The sequence below is a fragment of the Prionailurus viverrinus genome, chromosome X (assembly GCF_022837055.1).
Source record: "Prionailurus viverrinus isolate Anna chromosome X, UM_Priviv_1.0, whole genome shotgun sequence".
NCBI classification, from domain to species: Eukaryota; Metazoa; Chordata; class Mammalia; order Carnivora; family Felidae; genus Prionailurus; species Prionailurus viverrinus.
In genome coordinates, this window is record NC_062579.1 from 12539154 (window position 1) to 12555226 (window position 16073).

General features: G+C 45.0%; 1 protein-coding gene across 4 annotated transcripts in view; it reads right to left on the reverse strand.

Moving 5' to 3' along the window:
- Positions 1-16073, reverse strand: part of SH3KBP1 (SH3 domain containing kinase binding protein 1) — a 334027-nt gene that overhangs the window by 94333 nt on the left and 223621 nt on the right. For all 4 annotated transcript variants that reach the window (XM_047843683.1, XM_047843682.1, XM_047843684.1 and 1 more), the window contains one exon: positions 7240-7315. In XM_047843683.1, coding sequence (XP_047699639.1) covers positions 7240-7315 — 76 coding nt within the window. The remainder of the gene's footprint in view (positions 1-7239; positions 7316-16073) is intronic.

A 16073-nucleotide genomic window follows, 5' to 3' on the forward strand; every position in this document is an offset into this window, starting at 1 on the left:
CTATGCCTTCCCAGATTCCCTTCCCTGGGGGTCCCCGTCAACAGGTCTGAGGTGGGACAAGCAACCCACAAGCACCCTGGTGATTCTCATCAATAGGGAAGCTCAAGGAACAGTCTACATCAGTGGTTCTCACGCACGAGGGGGCATCAGTGCCAGATGGAAGACTTGTGAAAACAGAAGCCCCGAGGTTCCTGATTCTCCAGGGCTGGGCAAGGCCCGGGGATCTGCATCCCTGACAGGTTCCCAGGTGATGCCGATGCTGCTGGGCCAGGGACCGTGCCGTGAGATCCGCTGATCCAGCCATGAGTATTAGCAAATATTCAACGCTAGCCAAAAGCGAAACAATGGTGGGGACCTGGAGGGAGGGCCAGTGTGGTGGTGGTGCCACAGCTGGGCGTGCCAGATCACAGATGTAGATGGGACATCCAGTCCTGAGTCAGTCTGAGGAGCTGGGGCTAGTGAGGAGGGCCGGAATGAATACTACGCTTGTCATTTGGTCAGTAAATGTTAACTAAGTGCCCACTGTGTACCTAGCAGCAGAGAGGCAGCAGTGCCCTCGTAGAGCTTACTACAGTCTGCACCAGCCGTTCACAGATAGGGCCGGTTTGCTCCCCAGGGGACACGGCATTGCCTGGAGACATTTGTAGCCGCTGCGGCGGGAGGGGTGGTAAGGAGGTAATGGAGGCTAGAGATGGTAACCATCCAATACTGGGCACAGAACCGGCCTCACAACAAAGGGCGGCCTGGTCCAAACGTTCATAGTGCCAAGGTGGAAAAACCCTGATCTACACTTAAATTCAGACGGGGAGACAAAACCTAAGGCGTACGTCACTATGTTGTGAACTCCAGCCCAATGCGGCCTCCATGAAAAAGGGGACAGCGACCCCAGATCACCATGACCGCCTCTAGTCCTGGATGCTGCTGGGAATTTGACTTTCAAATTATTTCACTATTGTGAATTATGACACTTTTTAATCTCTTGCTGTAAAAGGAAGATTTAAAAAAAAAAAAAAAGGAAACTAACCTGACGAGCAAAGCCTTTCTGTTCCCTAGTACAGTGCATATCACGGCCCCTCCAACGATACTTTCTCCTGCTCAGATGACAAGCTCCGAGTCTTTGGGAGAAAGGAGATCCACAAGGATAACACAAAAGGAGTTAGCTTTTATCCTCCAAGAGGACTGTACTCCAAATCTGGGTGTTCAGCAGCACGGGCAGGCCGGGCACCCTCACAGGGAGACCCCCACTCTGAATCAGGACAGCAGGGTCTGTGTTGGAAGCACTTGAGGAAACCCTGAGACGCCGAGCCTGGGGACTCTAAGGCACATCGAGTGTGCGAGGCACCAAAGCGCAGAGTAGGAAACTTGTTTCAAACTGGATGCGCCCAAATATGAGTTTTGGGGACACAAGTGAGCAAAAATGCCTTCCCTGGAAAGGTAGCATAAAAGAGCTCCCAGGTGAGGCCTTATGGGAAACCAACATAAGGGAATCGACCCCTTTTTCTGCTACTTAAACATGTGGTGAGAAAGCAAAAAACTAGCTCAGACATGGAAAGTAAGAAGCTGCCTAGCCATCCATCAGGCTGCGGTCCCACAGCCAGCTGCAAAGCCAACAGGAAATAGTATCTCTCCCAAGCACATGCTGCAGCTGGAAAGGGTCCTAACAACCCCTTCTCTGAGGAGCACTGCTTTCTTACTCCCAGAGAAAGCTTGTCCTCTCAAAGCACAGACAACCAGAAACTTTGCTTTTTCTATATCATATCAGTCAGAATGAAACATTCCACTCTTGACCAGAGGAACGAAAGTCACTGTGACACAGAAAAGCAGCCGCGATCCCCCACGCACGTGCAGAGCCTCGCGTAAAGAGTTCTGAACACAGCACTGCACACTTATCTTAACTCAGTGGTTCCCAAAGAAATAGGACCTGGGTGCACCTCGCAGTCCACACCTGATGCTGACCCCTTAACAGCCCTGCGTTGCCTGCAACCTGTCAAAACACTGCTTCATTTACATTTCACTGCATTCCCCCTTCCTCCGAACTGGTAACCACTCTCTTTTCTTTTGTCTGGTGTGATGGGGCCGCACGGGTTCTCCTACCAAGTGTCCTCAGTGCGATGAACCAATAAACCTTTGTCAGGCAAGGGTTTGCCTTGGTGCTGTTGGGCTGAACGGTCTAGAGCAGGGACTGGAAAGAACGAAGGGTCTGTCAAGCCCCACGGAACACTGGCAACCACTACTAATCCCTAGAAACCCAAAGTAAGTTCAGGGGTCTTAGGTGATCAAATGTGTCATTTTCCAGCTGGTGACTGTGAACTTCAGAAAGAGGACTCATGGCTACTATGCCACTTTCACAGGACTCTGTCCAGTACAGAACCTGTTTAAATGTTAAGCCATTTATAAGTCTCCATTTGCTCAACTACCACTTGTCACATGCCCAGTGAGTCTATGACACTGCTGGGCTATATGGTGGGGCTATCGAATAGAAGACACAGGCTCTGCCTCGAGGGACCCACGATAGTCACAAGCCACCATGTGTCACCATCACAGGGGACAACTCCCAGGAAGTGAGTCAATGAACAAAGCTACCAGGAAGGTGGTACAAGCGTCCAGGGATGGAGTGAGGAGAGGTTAGGCAGGGCAAGTTTAGCCTTTGCCCCACGGTCATCATTTATTCAGAAGCCTCACCTGCCTTTGTCCAAATTTTGTCAAGGATCATTCTTTTTCCTAACCCTCCTGCTCAACTGGTGCTCTGAATCTCTAAGACTTTAATTCTTTGTTCAGAAAGATGCGAAATAGCCCATTTCTCCGGGTTACTTTTTCTGTCCCACCAAGGCCACAAATCTGTATCAACTGTAGTAAGAAAGAGGGAAATTCCAGATGTGGTGAGCTGGAGGAATCTCAGGGTACTTCATTTATGAATATTTAGATAGTGTCTCTCTTGTTATGAAAGTCCTGGCAATCTGTTCCCCAGCATGCATTTCACATGAGTTTCAATATCATGAAAGCTTTACTGGGGGGAGGGGAGGTGATGTTAGTTGTTTAAATAAATCCTAATCAGCTGAGTTTCACTTTCCCCCAGAAAATACCAATCCACATGAACATTTTTTGAATCATCATAACTCTTAATCCTCACGGGAGCTTGTATGTTAGCCTGCCGAGGACAGAGATGTGAGGAAGGGGCTTCTCTCCTCTCTACTGCTGGGCGGTTTTTGTTACAGATCTGTCCACTGACCAGAAAGGAGGGCCGCCCCACTCTCAAGCTCAGGGAACACAGGAGTCACATCACAATCTGAAAGCGATGCAAGGGGCTTTTTGGTGGACTTAGGTGCCTCATGGAGATCCTGGGAGAACGCGCCCTTTACAGTGAAAGCCAGAAAGCAGGTGGGGGAAATTAGCTGGAGAAATTCTTTCTTTGGCCCATGAAAAACATCTGTCAATAAACATCCTTCAAGCCTTCACTGACACTGAGAATTCTCCTTCTGACCTCCTGCACACTTACATGCATACTTACACCTATACCCGATGACCTCTCACGTTCCTACTAAACTGTCCCCATCTTCTTTTTGTCTCTCCCCTCTGGCTGCTCAGTTCTTTGAATGCAGAAATGTTTTACTCTGAATCGTTGAGCTTTTGGAACCGAATCAGAGGATGAAGATGCTGGGAGAGACCACAGGGGTTGTCTCTAGAGCAACCCTCGGACTTCACAGGCAATGCAGACAATGAAGAGCAAGGCAGAGAAATAAAATTATTCATCCAAGGTCACACGGCTAGCGAATAACAAGCTGGTCCTAGAATGCACACCTCTGACTTTGGGCAAAAACACACCACCCAGCCTCTGTTAACAACACTCTTTGTTAACAACCTATCCCGGGGTGCCTGGGTGGCTCAGTTGGGTGTCCGACTTCGGCTCAGGTCATGATCTCACAGTTTGTGAGTTCGAGCCCCGCGTCGGGCTCTGTGCTGACAGCTCAGAGCCTGGAGCCTGCTTTGGATTGTGTCTCCCCCTCTCTCTGTCCCTCCCCTGCTCATGCTCTGTCTCTATCTTTCAATAATGAATAAATGTTAATTAAAAAAAAAAACCATCCCCCCACCGTGATGCTTCCAGAGAGCCAGGTGGATGGACATAATTAATAGATACTTACAGGACGGAACAAGGCTTGGGCTAGAGCCTAGATCCTCCCACATGCTTGAAGGAGCTGAGTATTCGGATCTGTGTTAATACCCAGGCCCAGAAAGCCCATCTTAGATCCCAGAATTACTCTCAAACGGCCATGTCCAATACTGTGGCCACTAGGCACACGTAGCTATTGAGCACTTGATTTGTGGCTGTTCCGAGTTGAGCTGTGCCATGCATGTAAAAGACACACTGGACTGTGAAGGCTCATATAGATAAAGAATAAAAATATCTCATTTGATAATTTTATACAGGTTACATGTTAAAGAGATACTATTGGGGATACACTGAGTGAAATAAAATACATTTACATATTTAATTTACTAAGGTCACTTGTTTCTTCTTTCTTTTTTAAAAATGTGGCTGCTAGAAATTGTAAAATCACGTATGTGACTCACATAATATTTCTATTAGCCAGCTCTAAAACACAGCTACCCTCCCCACCCCTGCCCAGCTAATCTTTCCAAAAAGACTGGAATCTCCTGCCTGCAGACATGGCAGAGGGTGAAAAGAAAGCATCAGGAACAGGATCTTATCCGAGGGCTAGTTCTGAAGACCTGAGGATTACTCACTGCAGCACGCCCTGCAGACTGTCCAATGTGCCACATCCTTACACGTGACCCTCGGGTCGATGCTGCTCAGAATCCTCCCAAGAGCAACCTACAAAGTCACTCAAGGAGGACCAAGGTCCTTTTTATTCTGGACAGAGGTGTACCATCTACAGGGAATTCTGACTTTACTTCTATTGAAAGTCTTTCCCTTAAAACAAAACCTCTGTTCCCCAGATTACTACTTCTGCAGACACAAATCAGGTTGGTCAAGACCACTGGTTGTCTCATGTCACGAGGATAGCCTACCCTGGGGACCACATTCCCATCACCTTTGAGGCTTGATGTGTCTTCCCCTTTTCCTTCTCCTGCCTATTCCCCATTCTGGTCATCCAAGCAACATTGCTAATGACAGGGATCATTTAGAAACCTGTCAATTGCCGCAACTACAGAATAAGCAGTTGAATGAAGGAAGGACAGGCTACTGTCCAACAAGAGAAATGTTTGCAGAATGGTTTAAATATTCAATTCTTGAAAATTCTTCACTGCCTAGAGGCACCTGGGTGTCTCAGCTGGCTGAGCATCCAACTTGAATTTGGCTCAGGTCATGATCCAAGGGCTGTGGGATCGAGGCCTGCCATTGACTTCTGCAATGAGTTTGGAGCCTGCTTAAGACTCTCTCTCTCTCCCTCTGCCCCTCTCTCCCCTGCTTGTTCTCTGTCTCTAAATTAAATTTAAAAAGAAAGAAAGAAAGAAAGAAAGAAAGAAAGAAAGAAAGAAAGAAAGAAAATTCTTTAGTGCCTAAAGGTAGGTTTGGCATAAAAGTGTATAACCTGCATGAATAAATGCAGGGCCAGGTTGTCCTGAGGAATATTGATGAGTTCCAAACAGTGGTTCTGGAAGTGTGGGCCCTAAACCAGGCACAGCAGCAGCACCTGGGAATTCCTTAGAAAAGCAAAGTTCCAGGTCTCACTGGACTAATGACTCAGAAATTGTGGCGGCGGGGCCCAGCAACCTGGGGGGTGGGGCCCAGCTCTCCAGGTGATTCTGGGGCCCACTCAAGTGTGAGAACCCCTGCATTAGAGTATTAGACAAGTGGGCTTTCTGCCTATGACCAGGAGTCGGACAACAGCATTACCACATGGAAGGCACCAGACCTCATCTGAACCTTCCACACCAAGGCAGAGCTACAGCACCTGCATCCGTATCTTCCATGAACTTGTTTATCAAAACCACCATTTCTGGTTTGGCAAATCCCACAAATTCATTTTCCTAAGTCTAAGGCAATACCCCTCATTTGCTTTTGAATGGTATACTATTTCTCAATTAAAAGGATAAAGCTGTGCTTGCTCTTATATTAATCATAATTATATATGTGTGATTTATGTTCTCTCAATCTTTGGCTTTCCAAACTATATTAGCAGTCTGTCCACATGATGCTCATAAGAAAATCTGAAGCTGGAAAAAAAATAATAAAATCCCTAGAAAGAACTGAAGTAATTGTTTCTGACCAGAGCCTGTCCAGAATGCCCTAGTTACTGAAAGGATAGCTAAAGGGATTGGAGGCTTGCCAGATTAACAACTACAAATTCAGGACGCCCAGGTATATTTGCATTTCAGATAAACAACAAAGAGTACGGGGGACATACTTATAACCAAAAAATTATTCACTGTTTATCTGAAATGCAAATGTACTGGGCATCCTGTATTTTATCTGGCAACCATCTAGAACAGGGAATAGGACCTTTAGGAAGGCGTTAGGGAGACAACTATCCTCAAACACTTAAAGGGCTGTTAGGAGAAAAATGGGCTAATATCATTGTAGACCCAGAGACTAAAATTCGTGGGTAAAAATTCCAGGAAGAGCGTATGTGGCTCAATGGAAGCAAGCCATCTGCGTGTAGAGAGATTTTAGTCGAGACGCACTGAGGATGCTGGCTGGGAGGCAGGGAGGCAGGCAGGCAGGCAAGGGCTGGGAGTGCTGGCTGAGTGCTGAGGCTAGAAGGTAGGGCCTCCCTGACTTAAAGGCCTATGAATCCCCCAACTGCTTGAATTGCCATTCTCTACAGCCTTTCTGCCTCCTGAATGATGCAAAGTGATTGGGTATATATGGATAAGCCTCAGCTCTGATACAGGCGGCAGGAAAGAACCACGTTCCACAAAGAAGAAAACCCCCCAAGAGTGCCAAATCTAACTTGTGCCCACCCACTGGTAGGACCCAGTGGAACACATTTGGGTATATTTTTTCTGATGTATTTTAAAACGCCATTAAGGTGAAGGGGATTAAAGAGTACACTTATCATGATGGGCCCTGAGTAATGTACAGAATTGTTGAGTCGAGATATTGTAAACCTGAAACTAATATAACACTGTATGTTAACCATACTGAAATTTAGAAGACTTAATTTAAAAAGTTAAACAGCCATTAGGATTTTGTGAGGATTTTTCAAAAGTATGTCCATGACTGAAAAACCCTTAACTGCTTCCAAATGTAAAATATGGATAAATAAGGAAACTCACTCTTTGTCCTGCCGTCCATTTCTGGTTTTGACGAGTCTGGAGTTGCCGTCGTTGGAGGTAACTTCTTTCCAATTGTCTGAGGAGGAAAGAGATCATTTTACTTAACTAGATGATTCTCTCCATTAAGCAAAGAAAGAAAATCAAGTTCATGATGACAAAACGTTCACAACTGCTTCTCAAAACCACACCCTCGAGGCGTGGCTGCTCCGAGCAGGGCCTGCCATTCTTTGACAGGTCAGAGCCTCAATAACAAGCATAACAAGCACGTGAGAGAACCAGGGAGGAAGCGTTTCATCCTTGTAGGCGCTCCAAACCTTTTATTCCCATTCTTCCTTGGTGCTCTTACTAAAAGGCTGATGATTTTCAGCAAAGTAGACAGATACCTTTCCCCTCACTTGATGAGAAGCAGACTATATTCGTGGAGGCACAGCACCTGGCCCAGAGGAGGCGCTCAAGAGTGTGTGCAGAGTGGAAGAATGATAGTAAGAAGAAAAGGATAAAAAGACAGAAAGACGGGAAGGATAAAGGGAGGGAGGGCCAGAAGGACAAGTGGATAGGCAGGTGGAAGGACAGGCAGAAGCAAGAATGTCCAGGGCAGGTGTGCCTTATCACATGCCCCAGCCGTGGAAAATGCACGGTGCCTCGTGGGGTGGGAGCGAACACACCCACGTCCTCTAGCACAGGTCTATCTGCCCTAAAAGCGGAACGAGGGGAGCCTGCAGCGCTCTTCCTTCCAGCCTTTTAACCTTCCAGGGCTTTCAGAAAGGCCTGTGCCACAGACCCTAGGTGTCTATTTACTAGTAAAAAAAAAAAAAAAAAAATGATGAGTTTGTGAGGAGTTCATTTTCTTCCCTTCGTTCCAGGCTAATTCTATTATCATTCATTATTAATAAACCATCCATAGAAAAGACTGATACTGTCACTGACTAAAGATGTTTCTGAAAACACAAGTGACTCAGAGGCTCAAAGGCACCAAAAATGAAAAAACAGACAGTAAACAAAATGCTGCTTCCAAAGGCAAGGTCCCTTCCCACTCTTCTCCTTTGCCACCACATTTGTGTGATAATGATTAATGCCCAAGGAAATGGTCTATCGATACCTGGGAAACGGCTGTCAACATCAAGTAGCTGGGGCAATTCAACCTCCCCAACAACGAAGGGTTTCCCTAGCGAGAATTCCAGCCACTGGGAAAGCCAAACATAGCTGCACCTTGAACACGTGAACAGGAAATGAACTGGCATGGCGGAATGTTTCTTCAAATAAGACTGATTCACCACAGTTTTTAATTTGAAAAAGTCCTTGATGCTTCAAATGTTGAAACTAACATTAAATATGAATAAATCACAGAAAGAGGAAAAGATAAATCAAATCCTCAGCCCTTTATGAATTTTTAAAAACCTTTGTGAAAGAAGCTTTTACATTTTACACGGTGACATTTTTATTTAGTGCCACAGGGCTTTCTAAATTGGATAAAAAATGAAATCCAAAATATTATGCCACCCCTCCACTGCTGCTAAGTACTCAAACTAATACTATTTTGTGACTCCAAGGAAACATCAAGGAGGAAAAAAGTGTGTTGTTATTCGGCCATAAGGTCAAATTTGATGAGAAACCGTTCTTAGAATTATCTTCAAAAACCAGGAATTGACAGGAAAAGTAGGCACTGTCCAAGTGTCATTCACATTCCTGTTCACACTTCCAACAGCATCGCCATCCATCTCTGTTTTTCCCTTTCAGACCAGACTAAAGTATCACTATCATTAACTCATTAGGAAGAAGAAAAGAAAAACCACTGGCACTTCAGTTTTCACTGACAGTGGAGAGAAGAAATCAGGAATATGCAGAAGGAAACACTATGCTCAATCCTGACTTGGGTTCCTTTCTGGGAAAAAAAATGAAGCTTCCAGTGGTTTGGGCGTTAACCCAGGTGCCTTCCTTTAGAGACCTTCATAGGTTGTATGCTCGGACAACTCCCCCTTATTTAGTAACAAAAGGAAGCACTGCCCGTGGTCCCTGATGCCCTGGTTTACAGGACAGTGCAAGCTAACAGACATCAAGAAGATCCACCGGTTAAATACACTTACTTCTATACAGAAAAACACGTAAAGAACAGCTTACTCTGTTCTGTTTTCTTGCTATTTCAGAAAATACAGCACGCTGGCCTTTGCATGGATCCCAGCAACAGGGGTGATGCTGTGGCTGAAAATGCACTCACCTTCCAGGGGTGCTGGGCTTATTAGCTCCTCCTTCCTTCCTCTTGGGCCATGATTGAAGGTCAAGAGTAAGTCAAGATCCTCCCCTCTCAGCTTGGTCTCCCAGGCGTCCCAGAGATGGGAAGTATTCAGGAGTTGCTCTCTTCTCTAAGAGCTAGAGAAGTATGGTTCCCAGGCGAGTGGCACGGGTATCACTGGGAACTTGTTAGTAAAGCAAATTCCCGGGCCCCACCCCAGGCTTTCTCAATCAGAAACTCTGGGGATGGTTCCTGGTAGTCTCTGTCTGAACACACCCTCCAGGGGACGCTGATGCACACTAGAGATTGAGAAGCACTGACCCAGAGGTAGGAGGGATTCCATTAGCACTAGCCAAATACCTTTCAAGGATTAACAACTCAGGTGCCTATTCTCATATCTATATAAATCATAAGCTGTCTTTTTCACTCTTCTTCCTCTTCTCTCTCTCTTTCCAGAAGGCTTTGTTGCCTTCTACCTTCTCTATTCTCAGCTGGCATAACAATTGGTCATTCCTACTAAATCAGTCAGTGCAGGGGCGCCTGGGTGGCGCAGTCGGTTAAGCGTCCGACTTCAGCCAGGTCACGATCTCGCGGTCCGTGAGTTCGAGCCCCGCGTCAGGCTCTGGGCTGATGGCTCAGAGCCTGGAGCCTGTTTCCGATTCTGTGTCTCCCTCTCTCTCTGCCCCTCCCCTGTTCATGCTCTGTCTCTCTCTGTCCCAAAAATGAATAAACGTTGAAAAAAAAATTAAAAAAAAAATAAATAAAAAAAATAAATCAGTCAGTGCAGAGAGGAATGAGAGTTTAGGAGAGCCAACAGGGTGACAATGTCACTGAGGGGAAAGAATGGGGACATAGGTGGCCATGGGATTCTTCACCAAAGAAGCCCTGAAAGGATGGATGGGACAGATGGACGAATGGACGGAAAGATGGTTTTGTACCAACAACGGAAGACCATACCTAGCCTCATACTACCATGAAGGTCAAGTGGGCAGATCTGCATGAATGTAGTGACCTCCAGGGAAAGCCACGTCCTGCTGCTCCTCCACAGTGTTTCCCTCTATGGGCATGTTAGGTGGGACATCGCTTCATTGTAGGAGACTGTCTCACACTAAAGGACATTAGGTGACCTTTGCTCCTGTCCACTAATAGCCTGCAGTGCTCCTCCATCAATGCATCCATCCCGAACACCCTACACCTTTCTAAACGCCCCCTTTGAGAACCTCTGTCCTCCGCCCTTCCTCTAAATCCAACAACAAAAACAAGGAGTAATGAATTACTGCTTTTCCACCTGGCTTTCAGCTTCCCCTACACCTCTGAAAACATCTTTGGTCCAGTGGGCTAAAAGTGAACAGAACCCGAACTTTCAAAGGGCAATGCCTAGGGGCGCTTGGGTGGCTGAGTCAGTTAAGTGTCCAACTCTAGATTTGGGCTCAGGTCATGATCTCACGGTCCTCAGATCGAGCCCTGAGTTGGGCTCCACACTGAATGTGGAGCCTGCTTGAGATTGTCTTTCTTTCTCTCTCTCTCTCTCTCTCTCTTTCTCTCTCTCCCTCTCCTTCTCTCTCTCTTCCTCCCTCCCCTTCAAAATAAATAAACATTTAAAAAAAACTTTAAAGGGCAATGCCTAGCTCCAGTACACACATAGGTCAGATATAATTGAAGGCCAGGCCTAAGGAGACAGAAAAATCAGGGAATCACATCCAGACGTCTCTCATCCACTTTAAGGCAGTGACGAAGGACGTTAGGCTTATAGCAGCTGTGGAAGAGGATTCAGCATCTCCATTCCTTGCTTCCTCGGCAGGGTTCCAAGATCTTGCCCTCTGGGTGCCCTAAGAAGACAGCTTATCCAGGACAAGCACCGGTCATACACTTGGGGGCTGTGTGGACTCAGCTCAGGACCCGGCTCTTTCACTCCTAAGAGATGTGCAAACAGGCCCATTTTACCATCTGCCTTGTGAAGGAACAGCTGAGTGCTTCCTCTTCTCCGTGCTGTGGTCTAAAGACCTCTTAGTAGCCACATCTGTGCCACTCTGCTCTGCTTGCCCCCCAGCTCGGAAGCCACTGCTTGGTCTCAGAAGACATGTACATATGGACGGCTGCATAAAGCTGAAAGCTCTACAAATCGACAACTATTGGTTGCCACCGACAATGAGCTACTATTGCTATTGATCTACTTCAACAAACAGTAATCACCAGGCTGCCATCAACTTTTGCCTCTCCTACCACATCCTAATGTCCATTTAAAAAAATGACTTTTAAAAATAAACAATTAAAAAAAGCATTCCTTCGAATATTTAAGACCAGAAGCCTTTCTCCTACTAGCTTTCTCGACAGAACCCTACATAAAGTTTCTGGGCGATTTTGTGTGTAGTAAGTAGGAGCGATCATATATATTCCTAGCTCTACAAGATCTGGTAATACAGCATCAAGAAAGATAACCCCCATATGATTTCAGTTACTGAAGCAAGTAATTTTTTTCCCCTCTTCTGTGCCAAAATGAAGAAACTAACGCTTGTAGGAAAGACAATCCCTGGATGTGAGCCCAGTAGAATCCAGTTCCCTAATGACTAATAGATCTGTTTCTCTTTGTGACCGCTGGAGCGTGAGACCAGGGTCCTGCTCAAACCAAGTCACCCCTGTGACTTCATTCTAATTCAGATGCAAACTCCTTTGAATGTATAAAATTTTCTAATTATAGGACAATGCTAAGGAGAAGGAAGTTTAAGTCCCATCTCTGAAAGTCTCCTCTCAGAATACTACGCATAACTCTTAATCACAGAGGCAATCAGGTTCAGTGGGTAGGGAGGAAAGAGAGAGAGAGCCCTATATTCAATGAGTGAAGTCTCTCTGTTGGTAGACCAGGCTTTCGGATACCTATTCCAGAAGAGGGTGATTTTCTGAGAAGCTATACATAGACATTACTCAAGTGTTCACATAAAGCCAAACACAAGAGATGACTTTTCAAACAGCTGGTAAAATACAAGATAAAAGATGGTTCTTTCAAGGCATTCCTTTTACTACCTTCGTGTTTAACGCTACTCCTTCCCTTTATGCTCAGCACAGATTTATTAAGTGTCTGCTCAACGTGAGGCAGGGAAGCAGACGAAAAGGCAGGAGGATGTTTCACATTATCACCAACACCGAAACAGCAATTCATTGGGTTCTCCAGAGTAGTGTGTTGACGAGTGTCCAACCATTTGGCATGGTTCTCCCAAATGTGAGTCATATACAAGATACGGAGAGGTATAGGCTATGGGAGATAGTGACAGGAGAAAAGAGAAACAGGATCTATATATAACCCTATCCACAACCTTTTAGCTTTCATTTACCATCGTAACTCAGAAAGATACACAAACTATTAAAACTCACTGTCAACTCTTAATATTTATTTTTGCACATTCCTTTCATGAACACCTCTAATTGATGGTATCAGGAAAAGTCTGCTTGGTGCTCAGCAAAGAACGGTAGGAGCAGAGCCTAAGCCCTGTGAGCCAGCTCATGTCAGAGCCAGAAGAGAACAAGCACAAAGGAGCGTCCTCACAATGGGGGCCTGTGAGCTTCTAATGGGAGCCTTTTCTACTCGCTGGGAAATTTACATTAGCAACTGTCAATTCGTCCGCCTTTGGCTGGCTCAGCTTAAACTATTTGATACCAACAGGACATATGCTGGAATAAAATACAACTCAAAATTCTAAAGATAAAATACATGGTCCAGTAAAAGAAAAAAATATATTTGTAGCTCCATTCTAGGGTCAGAGGTCATCTTTAAAACACCTCAGATACCACTGTGTCATTTCTGACATCTCCGAGAGGCATGCTTCAGTCTATCTTTAAACACCGCTATAAGAAAAAAACTTCTTAAGTAATCTCCTGATTTTAAAATTGGGCTTCAGACTTACGGTTACCCATATAATGTTTATTTCCCCAGTTGTCTTGAAAAGTTAGCAAAAGTTCAAATTACATTAAACCTCTTTGCCCAATCATGGTCAAAGACCCGGTCAGATCCATAGCTCCTTTAGAAGCATTTGTTAGCTGTATTACGCTTAGAAAGTTTAACTGCTTTTCTCTCCTTTTCTCTTCAGAAATAGTGGCCTCCTTGAGAGCAGGACCTAGATGTAAATTATTCTCTCTACAAAGTAAAGGGTTAGTAAGCGTTGAACAGAGCAGGGAGTTTGAGGATGCCACGGACGCATGCGTTACCCTAGCATTAACAACCTCCCAAGACAACTGGTGAATGAGTGGAGAGTTCCTTCTTGACAAACGAGACTAGAAGGGCCCACTGTTTGTCACTGTCCTGTATCAGCTCTTTGCAGCATAATCTCTGGTGACAGCATATTTTCCAGGATTATTTCCTAGACCTCTGTCGCCCCTGGCTCACTCTCTTGTTCCCAGGCACACACCCCCAACCTCCTATTAATTACTGGTCACCATAAAGAAGAATCCAATCTCAGCCATGTTCCTGGTAGACAGCTCTCTGCCTGTGACTTCCAACTCTTCATCCTAGCCTGTTCCCTCGCGTTCTCTCAAGTTCCTACCTATTATGATCAAAAAAACCCTCATGTGGAGGATTCATTATCATCCAGGTATGTGTACATACATGTGCACCCACGCGCGTGCACGCGTGCGCGCACACACACACACACACACACACACACACCCCATTCTCTTGTGCTGAAATCATTTTCCAAAGTATGCTCCCAAGATGTCGTACCAACTAGCAAGTGCCAAAACACCGAATCCCACAATCTGGTAAATATGGAAAACATAGAACACTTGATCTAATCCTTGCATAATAGCAAATTAAAAGTCCTGTAGTTACCGTTTAACCTTAGCATTATCTAAGTGTCTTCTAAGCTCAACCAGTACTTCTTGTGCTACTTATGAACACATCACAAGAATGAGTAGTGTATGGAAGAGCTGGATGAACATCACTGCCTCTACTTCCTGAAGTCTCCTGGCTCATCCTCTTTGTTTCCTAGACTCACAACTTGGAATCCACCCTTGATTACCCTCTTACTGCATGTTCTCCTGTCAAATCCACCACCAAAGCTCTGTTTTCAGATTTGCCCCTTCTTCTCTGACCCCAGCCTAGAGCCCTGTTACTATCACAGAGACCAGTTCACTAGTTTTCTAGACAAGGATCCTATTCCCCAATTCAGGCTACTGCCTCTGATCTCCCATGAGACTCAACTTTTAGTCAACCTCCACTATCACCCCTTACTATCTCCCTTAAAACACTCTGAATATATACTGCTTCTTAATGGCTGTTCACAGAAAGTCCCAAAGCCCTGAAGACATTTACTTCCAATTGCTGCAACCTGCCATATCTGTCAGTGGCTGGTACCTTTCCCTGTACTCTTAAGATTATTAGCAACCTTTTTCTGAATATAAAACACGGATGCCCATCTTTGATGCCTCCATTAGGCCTTCCAGGCTTTACTCTTTCAATCTGTACAATAAAAACTTTAGTATCTATCATTCTACTGAACATGTATATATGGAGTCTGCTTTACGTTAGTATATTTCTCTCCCTGAGACACATGTGTGCATTTGTGTGTATCAGTCGAAAGATGTATCTGAGAACTGGAGCCAATTCTACCATTTATCATGCACTTTATCTTCTGCCAAGATTTGCTCATTTGGGTCATTTGTTTGCATTTTCAATAGCTCTAGAGACCATGCCCTAAAAAGACTGGCAAGATCCATAGAACACATTCACAGGTAGGATTTTCTCTTTGTCAAAACAAAATAACTTATTGAATGTTTAGTAGGGGCTTCACTCATGCTGGGGAAATGCAGTGTTGAAGAACGAATCAAAACCTACTTAAGTGCTCAATGAGGTGGAGAATGTACATTCAGACAACATTAAAATCATAGAAGGCAGCTCTCCAAACATCTGACGGTATATGAAAATACTGCTTATATTTTACCTCCACTGTGCCCAAGAGAGAAGCCTGCATCCTATTTTGTTGTAAGATCATCTTTTTCACAGAGGATGAACAGGCCAAAGTAAATTTCCATTTCATATACCACTTTGACAAAATACAATTCGCCATTATGCCCTAAAAGACTATTTTCCACCGCTATGACAGATAAAAGGAAAACATAACCCTTCTTTCTACTAGAGGATTACTTTTATCTTTTGCTTAACAATGCTCCCTTTTTAGATGCATCTGGAGAATTTAAAGAGTATGGTTAAAGGAGACAGAAGGATGTGATGGCAGGAGTAAATACCACGGGCCTGGTCTGAGTGTTGTTCATCCAGGGCTTTCACATGACACTTGCTGTACTTTTGTGGACCGAGTCCTAATTTTTCTATAAAGTAGCTGTATGAATTCAATTAACATACAAAGATGCTCTCCGGATTTAAAATATTTTGATTTATTTAATCATAACATAGTCTAGGCTATTTCCCTTGCCGGGGATAGCACCTCCTCCCCCAGTGTATTTGAATCCCATCTCACTTTTAAGGTTCAAGGGAAGTCCAACTGGCTAAATCAAGGTTTCAGTAATGTTTCTACTGACACGCAGCCCACGATGGATCATGGCAGTTTTATGGCATACTTGAGGGCAAAACCACACTTAGTAGTTTTCCTTTATACCT